General features: G+C 41.8%; 1 protein-coding gene across 1 annotated transcript in view; it reads right to left on the bottom strand.

Moving 5' to 3' along the window:
- fmn2a (formin 2a) overlaps positions 1-14,372 on the bottom strand; it is a 40,270-nt gene that overhangs the window by 18,588 nt on the left and 7,310 nt on the right. The window contains exons 3-6 of the mRNA XM_016269719.1: positions 12,195-12,305; positions 9,057-10,030; positions 8,763-8,907; positions 2,750-2,837 (exon numbers count right to left, since the gene is read on the bottom strand). Of these exons, the coding sequence (XP_016125205.1) occupies positions 2,750-2,837; positions 8,763-8,907; positions 9,057-10,030; positions 12,195-12,305 (1,318 nt within the window). The remainder of the gene's footprint in view (positions 1-2,749; positions 2,838-8,762; positions 8,908-9,056; positions 10,031-12,194; positions 12,306-14,372) is intronic.

Here is a 14,372-nt window from a genome sequence, read left to right on the forward strand (position 1 = left end):
TCATGACAGGAATATGTGTAGAAAATACAAGAAAACTAATCGAAACGAAGAGGAGAGAGATTTTTGAAACTGACTGGAATGTGTTTTTTTTAAACTGGAGGGTTTTGTCCGAGTATGTTCTCAGAACATTGAGCAGTGACTGATGAGCGATAAAACCGGGAACTGAACTAAGTTAGTCAAAATGGTGCTTGAGGACGTGGATCAAAACGGTAAATCAAAGACGGTAAAATCCTGTCAGTTCGCTATAATACACAGTTTAATCTTGACTTTCAGTGTTTATTACTGTGTGTTTATTGGCGTGATGGTTTGGCCATAATAGTTTAACTTTGTCAGTGGGTGAAAAACATGAACAAATTGAACAAAATCTATTTATTCTTAAACAAGCTTTTCAAAAGAATTTGGTTTAACTGTATAAGCTGTATAAGTATGGAGTTGCTTTGGTTTTTTCTGAACTGGTGTAATAAATGTTAATCTTTTATTAGGCTATCTGTTGCCTGTGTTGTTACTGTTGTCATATTATGTGTGATTTTAATTTTAAAACCCATTTTGGGTTAATTTAACCCAGCAGTAGGCCTATAGTAAATTGCAAACAATATTTGAATTAAATATAACAGTCCCACCATGTTTATTGATATTACCTGATATATAATGTATATATAATGTAATGTCATACATACGTATGACCTACTGTATAAACAATCGTTTCAGATCAATCTGTTGTAGCCACTTACCCTGTAACTACATGGAACAAGGGGGCAACAAAGCACCACTTTAATTTACAGCCCGCAAATGTTGTATTTACCCTGTAACTACATGGAACAAGAGGGGGAACAAGCACCACTTTAATTTACAGCCCGCAAATGTTGTATTTACCCTGTAACTGCATGGAACAGGGGGGGAACAAAGCACCACTTTAATTTACCGCCCGCAAATGTTGTATTTACCCTGTAACTACATGGAACAAGGGAGGAACAAGTTGGACTTAAACACAGAACAAGTGTATATTTGCACAGTAATTACAGAGAAAAATATTGCACTAGTTTTAATTGAATTGTTCGATGGCCAAATTAAACCCTCTATATGTTTTTTGCTATAAAAACACCACAGTATACATCCACTGAAATACAAATGTTGTATCATGTATTTTTTCTGCAAACAGCTGGAAAGAGGTAAGCTTGTTTTAAGCTGCATTGAACCTTGATGGTATATCATGCAAAGTTATTTGGTGATAGTGGTGTTGAGAAGTTGCTGCTGTGAAGTTGCTGAAATCGACGAATAAGCTTTCACTACGTAAGTAGACTTGTGAATTATAAATCATAGCAGAAACTCATTAACTAATTTCACTAGATGTCCAGTTTTGTTGTTCAGTAATCTCTGTCATGTCCATCCTTTAATAATAGAATGTGTACCCCATGGTTAAAAAATACCTATACGCCTATAATAAATTACCAATATAAAATTATAAAAAAATATATATCGCCTTTCTAAATCATTCCCAAACATAAGATTGTTGTTTAGGCCATACATACCATGTAATATTAGAATAGGTACCACTTAGTTTCAAAATACTACAGTATAAATGATTTGTAATTTTACAGGTTGTTACCCCTTTATTCCCCAAACTTTGCATATTATGCCCTTATACCTACAAGGAGGTACTGAATAGGTACACTATAATTACAAAAAAGTTATGCTGTAACTTCAGTTTACTTACGCAGTTCTTTGCAGGTTACATATCTGGTTGTTGCCCCCTTATTACCCAAATGTAACACATTGTTCCCTTATATCTACACGTACGTTCTTTATAGGTACACTATAATTACAGAAACATACACCGTAAATTCAGTATACGTACATAGTTCTTTGCAGGTTGTAATCTAAAGTGTTACCAATGAATCAATTGAGTGAATGACTAACATCATTTACTCTTTTTGCTTTTTACAAGTTTATTTAATTTAACTCAAGAAACACACAGGTCATCTGAGATATATGGATAAAAAAGGGACAAAAGATGTGTGTAGACAATCTGAAGATATATATGCGATATAATAAACTCTTCTGAAAATGGTTCTACTTTTACCAATTACTGTAGGTGTCGCAGTGTTTTGGCTTTTCCCTATGCATTCTATTACAGTGACTCCTTCGCCAACTAACAAAATCCACAATCAAGAGTTCTGGATAGCTCTAGGTGCTGAGAGACAGGTCTAACATTCCCAAACCTGTGATGAGAAGAAATGGCATTATTTCCTTTATACTCGATTCAAGGGGATGAATGAGCAGGTAGAGTGATGACAGCAATAAGAGGGATAGACAGAGACAAATTAGAGAGAAAAAGACCCAAGAGACAGATGAGGAAATATCTTCAGCAGAGAAACAGGACATTGAGACTTTATGCAAAAGCAGAGTAAAACAGTAACTATAGGAAAAGAACAAAACACAACAAGAAAGATGATGCGGCTCTAATCATCACATCCATTAAGATCTACAGTATCAACCTATTCTTGAACCCTGAAACGCAACCAACCCCTCTCCCTCCAGCTTTCAAACACAATCAGTAACTGTATAAACAGCACCGAACAATGACTCTTAATTGGCTGTGGCATCCTATTTCCCCTCTTAGAGAGGTCACATGCTGACAGGAGGCTGAGCAGAATCTCTCAGAGGAGTAGTGGGTCTCATAAGTATAGCTATGAACACACACTATCAAGACTCTAACAAACAATAATAATAATTTAATTAATAAGCTCACCATTCTGAATATCTTTCATATCTAAATGAAGACTGGACATCAGAATCCCCACCGCTTGAGAACGTTTGTTACTCAGCAGCTTGACAACCTAAGAGAGAGAGAGAGAGAGACGGTATATTGTGTTACTGTTATAAAACATCAGCCACTTTATACTTAGTATTATTTAAACGCAGTTTACCCTGAATATTATTGCTGGTGACAAAAATACATAAACAGTATTTCATCTAGCTGCCCTCATAAATTTAATATCACACAGAGGTACTTTGGCCTAATAAGGAAGCCAAAAACAAAGCCAAAATATGAGTATTTATGACTGTTTCCTCATATGGTATTATGGAGAGGTCTTTGTCTCTCATTCTTTCATGCGTAGCATCCACATATATCAAAATAACTTTACTTTCTCCAGTTGCTGGCTCTGCCAAGGAACACCACAGTAATTATGCAAATGACAGACCTGTCTAGTCATATTAAACCAAGTTAGATTTTGACACTTTCAGACAGCCCCTTCAAATCAGACATTTCTAAATAAGTTGTGTGTGGATGCATGGGATACCTCACATAGTCTTTTCATACTGCAAAAAAAAATATTTTTTTCTTTATTTTTGCCTTTTTTATATTAAAAATATATATAAAAAAATCAAAATACAAGATATTAAGTCTTGCTTTCTGGAAAAAAAACAAGCAAGTTTATGCTTTGTCAGTGGGTTAAGAAAAACAATCTTTTTAAACTGACTTAATTACATTTTTTTTTAAAACAAGATTTAATACCTTAAGTCATTTTACTACTCAAGTAAATGTATTTATGAATGTTTAGAGGTTGTGATATTTGTACTAAAAAACAAGATAAAAATACTGAGTTAAAAAAAACTAAAAAAAAAAATTTTTTTGCAGTGCAGTGCACTAATATGTTTTTGAAACCTTGTGCCCTCTAATAGTTCCCTTTCGATACTTCACTCGTACTGCGTCTGCTAGACGCATATGGGGGAAAAAACCTTTTTCTCCTGAACTGAAGCCTATTTCCTTTGGTTCGTGCAGGGCTTTAAAAACGAACCAATGGCGCGGCAGCGGCGCTGCACGAGCCTATGGCGACGAAGCCCGCCAAAGCCCGCCAGAATGGGCGGGGCATCTGGCTGTATAAGCGGGCGCTCGCCACAGGATTCTCAGATGTCTTCTCCTTCAGCGACGACTCTACGTCTCAAGCTGATCAGAAGCCGCTCGCCGTTGACACGCCTTTGCAGCTGGAATCGGGACCTCTTCTCTGCTTCTCCAGCAACGCAGCAGTTCCGGTCCGGTTCCCCTGCCGCCATCCGGTGACTTCAAAGAGCTTCTAAAAGAGCAGCAGCGATGTTGCAAATGCCACGCCGTTATTGCGGCTCGTGCGGGTCTCCCCTGCACGCCGATGACAGCCACAAGGAGTGCGTTTCCTGCTTGGGGAAACCCCATGCGGAAGCTGCGCTCACGGGAACTAATTGCTCTCATTGCGAGAGTTTTAGTCTCGCCTCTCTCCGCTCACGGATCACTTTCTTTTCAGAGAGCGACTCCACCCCCAGCACCCTCCCGTTTTCTTCCTCCCAGGGACCTGTGAGAAAAAAACAGCAGGGAAAAGGGGTTGAGTGATCGGCCACGAGCGAGCTCACACCGGCCCAGATCCCACGTGCCTCGCCGCAGAGAGAGTTTTCATTAGCCCCCCTGTGGATGAACCAGTTGTGGCTATCAGAGCTGACTCAGCTACTGATAGCGGCCCCTTGGCCTGTTCCACTGAGACGGGATCTCCTCTCTCAAGCGAACGGGACACCTCTGGCCGCTCAACGGGAGCCTTCGTGCATCCCAGAGCGAGTCTTAAACACAATTTTGGAGGCTAGAGCTCCGTCTACGAGACGCCTCTATGCCTTAAAGTGGTCTTTTTTCTCCGCCTGGTGTTTAAACCGCGGCAAAGACCCTCTCACTTCCTAATTAGCAGAGATGCTGTCTTTTCTACAAGAGCTGCTGGATAAGTACAATGTTCGAGCCGCTACAAGCCGCCAACATTCTTCAGTAACCTCAGCAAGGTGTTACCGGTGACAAAGCAAAGACTCTCTAGATGGATAGTAGATGCCATCTTGCTAGCATACTCTTCCTTGGGCCTCCAATGCCCCATTGGAGTATGGGCCCACTCAACTAGAGGCATCGCCTCATCGTGGGCATGGTCCACTGGTGTGTCCATTGCGGATATTTGTGAGGCGGCCGGCTGGGTTTTATAACCTGGAAGTCCTGGCCTTACGGGCCAGGATCCTTTCCGCTTGAAATGCATAAACAGACATGACAGAGAGCCCTTGGCCGTGCCACGCCCAAGTTCTCTGGTATTGTTCACCGGCCTCTCTTCAAAGCGCCTCTTCATGCTAGTGGAGCGCTTCTTAGAGTGGGCTCAATCCAACCTGCGCTCGCTAAAGGCAGCGCATATACCGGGCAAATTGAACCGGGGAGCGGACATATTATCAAAGAGCAGGGGAGTGGAAGCTCCATCCGCAAATGGTTCAGAAAATCTGGGAGATCTTCGGCGAGGCCGAGGTAGACCTCTTCGCCTCAGAAGACAACTCTCACTGCCAAATTTATTTCTCAACGTTGGGCCAAATGATTGGCCCAACCTCCTTCTTTATGCATTCCCCCCGATCGCTCTGATCCCACAGGTAATCAGGCGAGTGAGGGAACAAAAACACAGGGTTCTCCTGGTAGCCCCCCTGTGGATGAACCAGTTGTGGCTATCAGAGCTGACTCAGCTACTGATAGCGGCCCCTTGGCCTGTTCCACTGAGACGGGATCTCCTCTCTCAAGCGAACGGGACACCTCTGGCCGCTCAACGGGAGCCTTCGTGCATCCCAGAGCGAGTCTTAAACACAATTTTGGAGGCTAGAGCTCCGTCTACGAGACGCCTCTATGCCTTAAAGTGGTCTTTTTTCTCCGCCTGGTGTTTAAACCGTGGCAAAGACCCTCTCACTTCCTAATTAGCAGAGATGCTGTCTTTTCTACAAGAGCTGCTGGATAAGTACAATGTTCGAGCCGCTACAAGCCGCCAACATTAGGTCGCTATCGCTAAAGACTGCTCTGCTTCTAGCACTCAGTAAAGCAAATCTATATAGAAGCTATCTCTGCTCTGCCCCGTCAGGGCATTGAGAATCTATATTGAGCGTTCCGCTCCCTATAGGCGATCGGAACAACTCTTTGTCAGCTTCAGTAACCGCAGCAAGGGGTTTCCGGTTACAAAGCAAAGACTCTCTAGATGGATAGTAGATGCCATCTTGCTAGCATACTCTTCCTTGGGTCTCCAATGCCCCATTGGAGCATGGGCCCACTCAACTAGAGGCATCGCCTCATCGTGGGCATGGTCCACTGGTGTGTCCATTGCGGATATTTGTGAGGCGGCCGGCTGGGTTTTATAACCTGGAAGTCCCGGCCTTACGGGCCAGGATCCTTTCCGCTTGAAATGCATAAACAGACATGACAGAGAGCCCTTGGCCGTGCCACGCCCAAGTTCTCTGGTATTGTTCACCTGTTAGCTCTCGACCCCTGGGTGTCAAAGTTACGGGTATACTCTGGAATGATTAACCAGGCCGGGTGTGAGCTAGAAAGCTCAGCCCGCTTTAGCCTTGGGTTATTGTTGACTTCTCTATAAGCATTGGTTGCTTATGGAAGTTATACCTTTAGTCGTTCCACTACATTAGCACGGCGTGATTGGACTGTTTCCATATGCGTCTAGCAGACGCAGTATGAGTGAAGTATTGAAAGGGAACGTACTCGGTTACTAACGTAACCTCGGTTCCCTGAGATACGGGAACGAGTACTGCGTTGCTGGCCGTGCTATGTAGCTGCACGACACTTGCACTTCGTCACTTCAGTCGAAGTAAACCTGAGAATCCTGTGGCTAGCGCCCGCTTATATAGCCAGATGCCCCGCCCATTCTGGCGGGCTTTGGCGGGCTTCGTCGCCATAGGCTCATGCAGCTCCGCTGCCGCGCCATTGGTTTGTTTTTAAAGCCCTGCACGAACCAATGGCCATGCAGTTTCACTCCGTGAATTAAATAGGCTTCAGTTCAGGAGAAAAAGGCTTTTTTCCCATATGCGTCTAGCAGACGCAGTACTCGTTCCCGTATCTCAGGGAGCCGAGGTTACGTTAGTAACCGAGTACGTTTTCCTGTAGTTTTCCTCATATACATTGAGTGCGCTCGCAAACATATCTTCTTTCACGACTGCCTGTTAACAACATGCTAATTCTGATTGTTGGAAAGAATTTGAAGTCGTGAAAACCTTCTAGTACAGGCCACACTTGAAAGCGTGATGGCGGCCCAGTGTAATCATTATCCGCTGGCTCTCATTATCTCCACAGGGCTCATGACCACTAAACACAGCGCGACTGCAGAGTGCTGTGCTACGTTAATGATGTGGGAAACACACTAATGCTAATGGAGCTTCAGGCAGTTGTTTTTAATTTATACATCTATTTCACGTGAATTATAAGGGCATTTGATTACATTAGCACTTTAATTCTGACTGATATGTGCAAACTGTAAGCCTAAAGCAACTATTCTGTGAATAATGCTGAATAGATTATCTAATGCACACACACCCACCCACTCTCTCTTTCTCTTACACACACACGCACACATAAAGTGTGGCACGACCACACTAGGCTGACTGGAGTCGCTGGGGTGGCTGGTGGGTTGAGGGTTGTGGGGTTTAACTCAATACAGCCCCCCCCCCCCATTCCTCAGATCTTACAGACCACAGAGAGAGAGAGAGAGAGAGAGCAAACAGAAAACTTTCAAAAGTCTCAGAATTTCTCAATATTTGCATGTTAAAAAATCCAGTTTGTTATTTATCCTATTTGTAGACAATACCACTGTGTATTCTCAAAACGTGTTCATATTAAAACCTCCCCCCCCCCCAGAGGTTGGTATTGCCATGGTACATGTCTGAAAAAACATGGTATCACCATGCTAAATATTTATACACATAAATATATATACTGTACATATAAGACTGTTCAAAGTCTGATGTTCACCAAGGTTGCATTTATTTGATCAAAAATACAGTAAAAACAGTAATATTATGAAATATTATTACAATTAAAAAGAACTGTTTTCTATTTTTAAATATTTGAAAATGTAATTTATTCCTGTGAATTTTCAGTAGCCATCACTTCAGTTTTCAATGTCCCATGTTCCGTTTGAAATCATTTTAATATGCTGATTTGTTGCTCAATAAACATTTCCTATTATTAATAATGTTGAAAACAGTTGTGCTGCTTAATATTTCTGTGGAAACAGTGATACTTTCTTTCCAGAATACTTTGATGAATAGAACGTTCAAAAGAACAGCACTTATTTGAACATTATTAATGTCTTTTTGATCAAGTTAATGCATCCTTGCTGAATAAATGTATTTAATTCTTAAGAAAAATTTTTATGATCTTCTTGATTACTGCACAGAATATCCATTCATAATTCATAGTTGAAGAACACAGCTGCAGGACAATTAAATTCGTTTGTGTGATGCAGTTTGTAATGTGCTTGTTGTGTAGCAGTGGGTTGTTATCAGAAATCTGCATGACTCCAGACAAAGGAACCACAAAACTCTCACCAGTGACTAATTTTCACACCACTGCCAGAGAGGAAGAGAGAGAGAGCGAGATTAGATTCAGATGTGGTAGATGCCTGGGTTGTTTCTGATGGTAAACAATCTTATCAAAGAGCCTCATAGCCACACTTTGGTTGAGGGAACATTAAGTAAATCTTATAACATTTACTGAATGTCTGTAAGGCTCTGATTCACAAGCTGTGCATGTGAAATCAGTGTTAATGGTTTTGTGTGTGGTGAGGTGGGAGCCTGGGCAGAGCTATCTTCAAGGAAAGACAACCAGGAATGTTGTCCTGGGAGCTGAGACGAGGGGAGCCTTCTAAGGTCCACTACTTGTTGGGACATCCAAAAATGTCCTGGACCCAGTGTTTTTAATCAATGGGAGTATAGTAAAGTCCTCTTACCTGTTTGGCCTTTGATTTTGTTATGGTATCTGAGATAGGTTTCTTCTTTTCCTTGACTGCGCTTTTGGCAAACAGCTCCACAAATTCGTCAAAATCTACTGATGGCTCTTGAACCTTTTCCCACACCAGGGCACTTTTGGCATCCCTATGAGCGAGGGAAATAAAAATATCAGTTTGCCTTATCGCATGTGTGATCATAATCAAGCCTTGGCTGAATTTAAATAAGGTGAAACAAGCATTCAGTATACGCATTACAAAAACATGCAGCATTCAATCAACGAGGCATGTGATTACTTTTTGGCATGTAGCTGAATCCGTGTCCAGTAGAGTGGTTTCATGGGCTGTGGAGGCTCGATGACAGCCTTCAGGGGGACGGAGTCCTGAGTCATGCTAAACGGCACCAACCCCATGAAGGGTGGAGGGGGACCGAATGGTGGTGGTGGCCCAAAACCAGGTGGAGGAGGGGGTGGTGGGGGTCCACAGCCAGGAGGTGGAGGAGGAGGAGGTGGAGGTCCACAGCCAGGAGGTGGAGGAGGAGGGGGTGGGGCCATACCTGGGAGTGGAGGTGGAGGGGGTGGAGCCATGCCTGGGAGTGGAGGATGAGGTGGAGCCATGCCCACAGGTGTAAGTGGTGGAACAATATCTGGGAGCGGAGGCGGTGGAGGGGGCAGAGTCATACATTGGAGTGGAGGTTGTGGAGAGGAAGAAGCTGTACCCGTGAGTGGCAGATGGGGCGGAGCCATACCTAGAAGTGGAGGTGGAGGGGGTGGAGGCGTACCTGGGAAAGGCAGATGGAGCTGAGTTGTATCTGGGAGTGGAGGTGGAGGAGGTGGAGGTATTGATGCATCTTGTTTTGAAGGTGTCGGGAAACCTGAAACAACAGGAAGTAGTGGTGGTGCAGGGGGAGGGATTTCCTGTGTTCTTTGGCAGCTACAGGTATTGGGCAATCCCACTGGTGAAGTGGCAGTGTCACTTAATTTGGGAGTATGTGATTGGTCTGATAAAGGCACTGGAAGTTTAAAGGCTTCCTCGGCAGGCGAGGTCTGAATGGCTGAATGAACTCGTTGTTCATTTACTTTAGTCTGTTTAAGAGTTCGATTGAAACTACCCACTTCTCGATCCCTTGTTCCAAGCTTTGTGCCATCCAAAACATTGTCTTTTTCCATATCTGATATTTTCACAAGTAATTCTTCTATTGTTCGCTCTAGCTCCTGAATGGAAACGGAAGTTCCTTCCAGAACGATTCCAGATTGCCCCATGGATCCATCCTGTGGAGAGCAGGACACAGAAAAGAGAGACTTCACATCTTTAAAAAGAAACAGCAGCATGGAATGAAAAACACAGACACCTCCTGTCACATGCGATCGTACTTGCATGAGTTAGTGCCTTGTTTTAGCGGATGTTAGTTTCCCCTTTGAGACCCAGTTTTCTGAGGAATGGTATGAGTGAGTGTGTGTTTGTGAGTAAGGGGCCATGTTTCTTAATAACACAGACCAGGCACACATGTGGCGTCCCACAAGTCAATAAAAGCACTTTGGCTGATCGGGAAAATGTAGCGGTGCTTCCTGGATAAAGGGAAGAGAGCGAACCCAGGGAAATGAATGAACCACCACAGCCAGCGTGTAAAAATCAGCACACAACACACAAGGGATGCACTTGGCGAACACACAAACACGGTGATAAACACACACACAACATACAGAGACAAACTTCATCACGCACACATACAATCTGGCAGCGAGGGTCAAGGAAGTCCAACAAGTCTAGACTCCAGAAGTTGTCTCTGAGGACTCTTAAAATACGAGCCGCAGAGTCTCTGGGAATGAAGAGGGAAGGGTTTGTGCCTTTCTATTACACAGCTTCAAACGGCTTCAAAGAGCTTGTGTGGGTCTGTGTGAAGGGTTGGGGGGAACGGAGAACATATCACACACATGGAGTCTGGTTACATGTTGGGCCTTGTCAGACTGACATGGGTTTGGGGGATGCTTTCATTCACAAAACCCTCTTCTACAGCCAGGGAGGCTTGGAAAATTTTGGCTCCAAACTTCCAGGCCTCAGGAATTCTAGAGTCATTAGTAGCCAGAGAAGTTCCTTCATGCGATTTGATATGGTCACATGTGTTACAGGCCATAATATATGTTAAATATTACAAGTACCACTGTAAAAAAGACATGTTCTGCAAAAATTTCAACACAAGAACTAGAGGGCAGTAAAGCCAGTTCCAATTGCGAAGACGTCTGCATTCTGAATCACATTAAAGAATATTCCTACCAGAAACATGAGGAATAAGCTGTAACATAAGGTGTTGCGTGTGTGCTTTGAACATTGGAATGCAAGCGGCCATTTATCATTTCAGAATTCAAACATGGTGGATCTTAAAACGCAATGGCAGGCACTGCGCCTGCTAGACAGATGTTTAGATCAAGTTAAATGCTGTTAGGATGCTGTTTACTGAAGGTCTCATAGCAACGCTAAAGAGATGTATGGCTTGTGAGGTGCTAAAATACTTTCTTAGCAATGTAAGGGTGTTGAACCTGATGGAGAACGATTTAAAACTAGCTAAGGGTTTACACTCACAAACATGCACATTCATGAACGATACAGAAAAGCAAATGCATGTTTGCTTACACACAGGTCTAACACAAATTTACGCGGGTACAGCAATTAAATCAGATGGTAATACCAAGGTATTTAACATGGTAGTGAATCATTACCATATTCATACACAATGGTTTTCACATTGTACTGGAAGGTACTTCAAATAATAACTTTTTTCAGATTTTACCATATTACATGTCAAAAAACATGGTATTATTAGGCTACCATGCCACCATGTTCAAAAAACATAGTACCATCAAAATTCCCAAAAACATGGTATTATACATTTTGAAGTTGATATTTAGCATGGTACTGAATGATTACCATATTCATACACTATACATTTTAAATGGTAATCCAATATACTTTAAATAAATACCAACATTTTATCATATAACATTTCCAAAAACACAGTATTAACATGGTACCATGTTCAAAAATATAATACCATCAAAATCCTTAAATAATGGTACTAGCATGGGAAGTTTTTGTTACCCACACTGTATAAAAGGTACTAGGGTGTCACCATGGTAAAGTGATGGTACAGTATTAGATGGTAATATAGGGTACTTTGAGATAAACCATAGTGCTGAAATTCACGTACCGTGGTATTTACATAATACTTCATGATAATTCCAAGATGTTTAGTAAGGATGATATTAACTTTGGACATAGCACCATATTTTTCTAAATGTAAGATTCCATGGTTTTCTTAGAATTACCATATATATGGCAATCATTCAGTACCATGATATACATCAGATATCATAAAAATTGCAATAATAGTATATCAGTTCCTTCTTTGGACATATAAAACTATATTTGTTCACATACTTGCAGCTGTGCAGCAGTGGGGGACGGACTCGGAGGCCACATTGTTTGGAGCCGCCCAGGTGTTCTGATCTCATTCTGTCCCATTGGAGCCCAGGTATACAGCTGCTCCTTCTGTATGTGTGAAAGAAACAGAGAGCTGGAATTAAAACAGCTGATTATGGCAAGAAATGTTTAAAACTGCATACAATATTCTAAAATTAGTCTTCTGTTCCTGGGGCTGCTTTTCTGATTAGACAGTAAGAAAAATGTGGCATTCTGTGGCAGCGCTGTGTGAAGGACGACCTCTGCTGGCAGACTGAGAGAACAACAGCGCCACTGACCAGAGCAGAAAGAATACATGGCATTTTGTCTTGCTGACACTGCCAGCATGTTCACACATACAAATTGAAAGGCTGTTCCCGAGGCTGTCCATTCACATCAGTGTGGGTTTGCGTAAGCATGCAGTGAACCTGCTGCAGAGTTGCACTGCATGACTGTACAACATTTAAAGGTAAACCTTACAAGCTGGATATAACAGGTTTGACTGTTACACAGTACACATTTTCCTGGTTAATACATTATTGTAAATTAACAAAAATTATATTTTTTTACATGCAAAATGTGTATATCTGAGTGCATCTGTATATATGTTTTCATACAGTGTGATATACAGTATACTCTGTTAATGGCTCTACCTGTCAATCATCAATCTGCCCCTATTCAAAACACCAATATGAACTTCTGCTCTGACACACAAACATTGTTACTGGCTAAGAGACCTGCATTTATTACATCATACCTGTGTGTTTGTGACAAATATTCAAACGAAATGATGAAATCTGTCTCTAGACAACAGTCAGATATGTGGCAAAGTGAATAGTGGCAATAATGCTGCCATTATGCTGTCCTCTTGAAATCACCGCCAGTGAAATCACAGTATTAAGTCATGCTCTGCCATCTACCAGCACAACAGGGTTATTGTGAAGTTATTTCAGTCACTTAGCACCAGTGTTTGTTAAAGGGATAGTTCACCCAGAAATAAAGATTCTGTCATCATTCACTCACAACTGATGTCTTTAGAAACCTGTTCGAATGTCCAAGCTGCTCTTTGCCATACAATGAAACTGAATGGTAATAGCAAGATTTAAATTAAACTTAAATTGTAGTCTGTTCCTCACACAAAGCTATCATATGACTTCAGAAGACTTGGAATAAAGTGCACGTAATATAGAATATTTTAATGATGCCTTTATTGTGCTGTTTTGTCCTTTTTAAAACCTTATGACTGCTGATTGGACGAGGGTCAAGAGAAACACTTGTCTGAACAGATTCAGAGAAATAAATTGCTCTAGTATAAGAATAATAATAAAGAGTGGTGATTAAACTAAAGACCAGAAGAGGGTTTTTTGTGAATTTAAGCATCTTTGGAATAATACTGTGGGACAGAATGATATTTTCACTTCATTCAAATTCAAACCTTCATTGTGAATGATGCTTAAAGGGATAGTTCACATAAAAATTTAAATTCTGTCATTAATTACTCACCCTCATATCACTCCAAACCCATAAGACCTTTGTTCATCTTCGGAACACATATTAAATTATTTTTGATGAAATCTGAGAGCTTTCTGACCCTCCATAGACAGCAATGCAATTGACACGGTTGACTCATGGACTATTTTAATGATGTCCTAACTACCTTTCTGGGTCTTGAACATGTCCGTTGCATTGCTGTCTATGAAGGGTCAGAAAGCTCAGGATTTCATCAAAAATATCTTAAAGGGGTCATATGATGCGATTTCAATTTGTTCCTTTCTCTTTGAAGTGTTACAAGCTCTTGGTGCATAAAGAAGATCTGTAAAGTTGCAAAGACTAAAGTCTCAAATCCAAAGAGATATTCTTTATAAAAGTTAAGAGTCAACCATGCCTACCTAAAACGACTCGTTCTAACACGCCCCCACATGTCTACGTCACGATGTGGGTAAGATTTGCATAACGCCGCCCAAATGTTCACGCAAAGAAAGAAGGCGTAACTTTTATTCTCGCTGTAGTATTGTTGCCGCCGCCATCATGCTGTGGAGACGCTGTGTTCCGTTGTGAAAGCGAAACTACTTTGTTTGGTCTTCCAAAAGAGGACGATATCCGCTTCGTCATGCCTGGAGCAGATCCGTACTGGTCGCTGAGGAAATACATCAACTT

Source organism: Sinocyclocheilus grahami, unplaced genomic scaffold (assembly GCF_001515645.1).
Source record: "Sinocyclocheilus grahami isolate Dianchi unplaced genomic scaffold, SAMN03320097.WGS_v1.1 scaffold54.1, whole genome shotgun sequence".
NCBI classification, from domain to species: Eukaryota; Metazoa; Chordata; class Actinopteri; order Cypriniformes; family Cyprinidae; genus Sinocyclocheilus; species Sinocyclocheilus grahami.